The 3,100-nt window shown below is 33.6% G+C and overlaps 1 protein-coding gene across 1 annotated transcript; it reads left to right on the top strand.

Moving 5' to 3' along the window:
* Positions 1-1,760: 1,760 nt before the first annotated feature.
* Positions 1,761-2,806, top strand: LOC105762328 (RING-H2 finger protein ATL73). Its single transcript, XM_012580187.2, has one exon. It carries the CDS (start codon positions 2,050-2,052, stop codon positions 2,548-2,550), a length of 501 nt encoding a protein of 166 aa, XP_012435641.1. The 5' UTR covers positions 1,761-2,049; the 3' UTR covers positions 2,551-2,806.
* The last annotated feature ends 294 nt before the right edge of the window (positions 2,807-3,100 follow it).

Genomic DNA, 3,100 nt, shown 5'->3' with positions numbered 1-3,100 from the left:
ACAAAAATGATTTGAGAATTAATTTAAGTTTTGTGGATGATTGTTTAATTAATTGCAATTAAGTAATTAAAATTTAAAAATGGAATTAAATTAATTATTCATTATTAATTTGTTGAATAAGGAAATTAAATATATTTCCTCATAGATCCTAGTACGATAAAGTTGTTATGACTTTAATGAAAAAGAATTGGGTTGAAAAAATTTATTTAATTAAGAAATTAATTTAGTTAATTGAATAAACAATATTTATCTTAGAAACAGGAAATAAATATTGGGTTGGTTTAAAATTATAAAGTGTTGAGTCAAAAATTGATGAAACACATATAATTAGACCCAATATATAAGAAGCCCAACATGCCATTATATAGCATGTGAGGGGCGCAACCCTAATAGAAAACATTAGGGTATGCCTCCCATCCCTATCTCACTTAGAGTGAGACTGTGTTTTCTATTTAAATAATATTATTTAGGGCTTGTTCAACCATTATTCTTGTATCTCTCCCTATAAATAGAGAGCACCAGTTTGACCTAAAAACGCACTTCATTGACTATTCAGTTATTGTTATTCTGCCAGAAAGTAGTGAAAATTTATTTATTTAGAATAAGTTTTATTTTCTGAGAATTATGATTTTTACCGATTTTTATAGAGAGAATTTACTTTCCTACTAAAAGTAAGTAAATTATTTTCTTTTTTGTGATTTAGTTTGTTTTGCTCAAGTCCACACTCGACACAATTCGTAGTATGAGGATAGCGGAGAAGGGCATTCAGTTCAAAGCCAAGATCGACTTGAATTCGTATCGCACAAAGCACAAGTACTATTCCAATTAGGGTTTATTACTATAAATATCACAAATGACTTAGTTTTGAAATTTTTTAAAACTTCCGTTGTAATTGTTAAATCATTTTCTCAACCAATTTTTCCAACACCTAGATCCATTGACAACTACCGAGGTAGAAGTGGAGGACACACAATCCTTAATAAGTTCAATCTAATACAAAGGGAGATTGAAATAGGAGAGTACTCTCTTGATGAAACTCTATTCCAACTTATTGTAAGCTTTTTCAAGATCCAATTTAATTATCACGTTTCCTAAGGCACTCTTTTTGTGTGAAGTGAGTGAATCGCTTCTTAAACAATAATGCCATCATCAACTATATGTCTACCCGTGAGAAAGCTGTACTGGAAGGGGAAAATGAGTTTTTGAAGGAAGGGATGAAGGCGATTGACCGTTATTTTAGTAATGATCTTATAGGTGATTAATTCGAGGTACAAGAATAGCGGAGAAGACCGTTTGGTAAAAAGCTATGAAATAACTTAATCCACCTATTACAAAACACATGTAATAACTTAGTTAAGGGTTTGTTTTTATAAATATAAAAAAGATTAATTTTAAAAAAAAAATTAAATTTATGTCTAAATATATTATTTTTAAACCAATTTTTCCAACAAGTTAAATGAATCATTTCCAATTGAAACCCCAATAAGAAAATGCAACTGTCATAATCTTATGGATATATGTTATTTTATAGTTTCTTGTAAATCATTATTTGAATGCTTCCCCACTCACTACAGCAATAATCAAAAACAAAAGTTGATACTCATATATGTGGTATCTTTTACATTCAGACTATGAAAAATCGAATCCTTTTTGGCTAATTGAATCCTAATCATTGTTGAAACCAAGAATCTATTGCTTCGTTTTAATGGTGTGATTTAGTGAAAGGGGTTAGAAAAAGTAGCGGGTGAAACTCAATTAAGAGACAAAAACCCACAGTAGACTTGATGAAAGGCAACCAATAGAAAATTTGTGAAGTTGTTGAAAAGAGAGACATGCCTTTCCCTTGATTTGAAGCGCAATGAGCAAAAGGGGAAGACAGTGGATTATCAAGTAAGCATAAGCAGCTGCCATTCCACCATAATTCAATCTCTTATCTGATCCCAAATCCATACCATCGCATTTGCCAACACCCATATATTGGATGAGCCTCATGTTCCTCTTGCTTTGTGTACCCATGTGTCCTTCCCTCTAAGTTCTTTCAATCTCTATATGCTTCAGTTTCTCCCACTTCCATATCTCTCCATGGCCCAAACTTCACCGTCTCCCTCTGCTGGTACTCCCAGTCAGGAGACACAAGAACCCACAGTAGACTTGAATCTCATGATCATCGTGGCAGCCTTGTTGTGTGCCTTGGTTTGTGTCTTAGGTCTTCACTCCATGCTACAATGCGTATTACAATGCACCCATCGTACCCTGACCGAGCCAAGGGAATGGGTGGCCTCCCGTAGACTGAACTCGGGTCTTAAGAAGAAAGAAATGGTAGCTTTACCAACTTTGACCTATGCAAATTCAGGGTCACCGTCATCAGCTTCAGGTTGCGCAATTTGCCTCGCGGATTTCTCGAAAGGTGACAAAATACGGATGCTTCCCAAATGCAACCATGGGTTCCACGTTGCGTGCATCGATAAATGGCTGCTCTCTCACTCTTCCTGTCCTACTTGCCGGTATAGGCTCAACTCCAATAACGACCAAATTGTTACAGATTTTTGAAGTGTGTAGCAGAATAGAACTCTTGTTTTTCTTAATTCCTTTCTTGTTAGTTGCTTTTCCGCCGACAATTTCTGGCTCTGTTTTTGGGGCAAATGTTATAATAAGTCCCGTTTGTATTTTTGTAGCAATCACTGTAGCTTTATTACCTAAACTCTATACTTATGAATTTGCAGCCTTCACGAACCTAGTTGCCAAATTGCCACCTCAATGTTGAAGTACCTACTCTTGCTTAATTCACTATTTCTCCCTTGAAATATTCTCATATTCCCATTTTGATATCTAAACTTTTCTTTATTTTAATTTACTATCTAATGTATCAATTTCCTCTATTTATGGTCCATCTATTAGGTAATTTTGGCCAATGAAAAAATTTTTATGTGACAACTATGTTTATTTAAAATAAAAACATTAAATTTAAACTAAAAATAGAAAATTATAATGTTAAATATTTAAATATTAAAAAACATTTTTGACTTTGATTGATTGTTGACTGTTGACCTATAGTTGATCAACCGTTGACCGTTGTTGGCTGACCACGCAGCGCTATTAG

The sequence above is a fragment of the Gossypium raimondii genome, chromosome 12 (assembly GCF_025698545.1).
Source record: "Gossypium raimondii isolate GPD5lz chromosome 12, ASM2569854v1, whole genome shotgun sequence".
NCBI classification, from domain to species: Eukaryota; Viridiplantae; Streptophyta; class Magnoliopsida; order Malvales; family Malvaceae; genus Gossypium; species Gossypium raimondii.
This window is presented reverse-complemented; position numbering and strand designations above follow the sequence as displayed.

Bases quoted from the DNA above. Each gene is read 5' to 3' on its own strand.
- LOC105762328 (XM_012580187.2), top strand. From the start codon at position 2,050: ATGCTTCAGTTTCTCCCACTTCCATATCTCTCCATGGCCCAAACTTCA.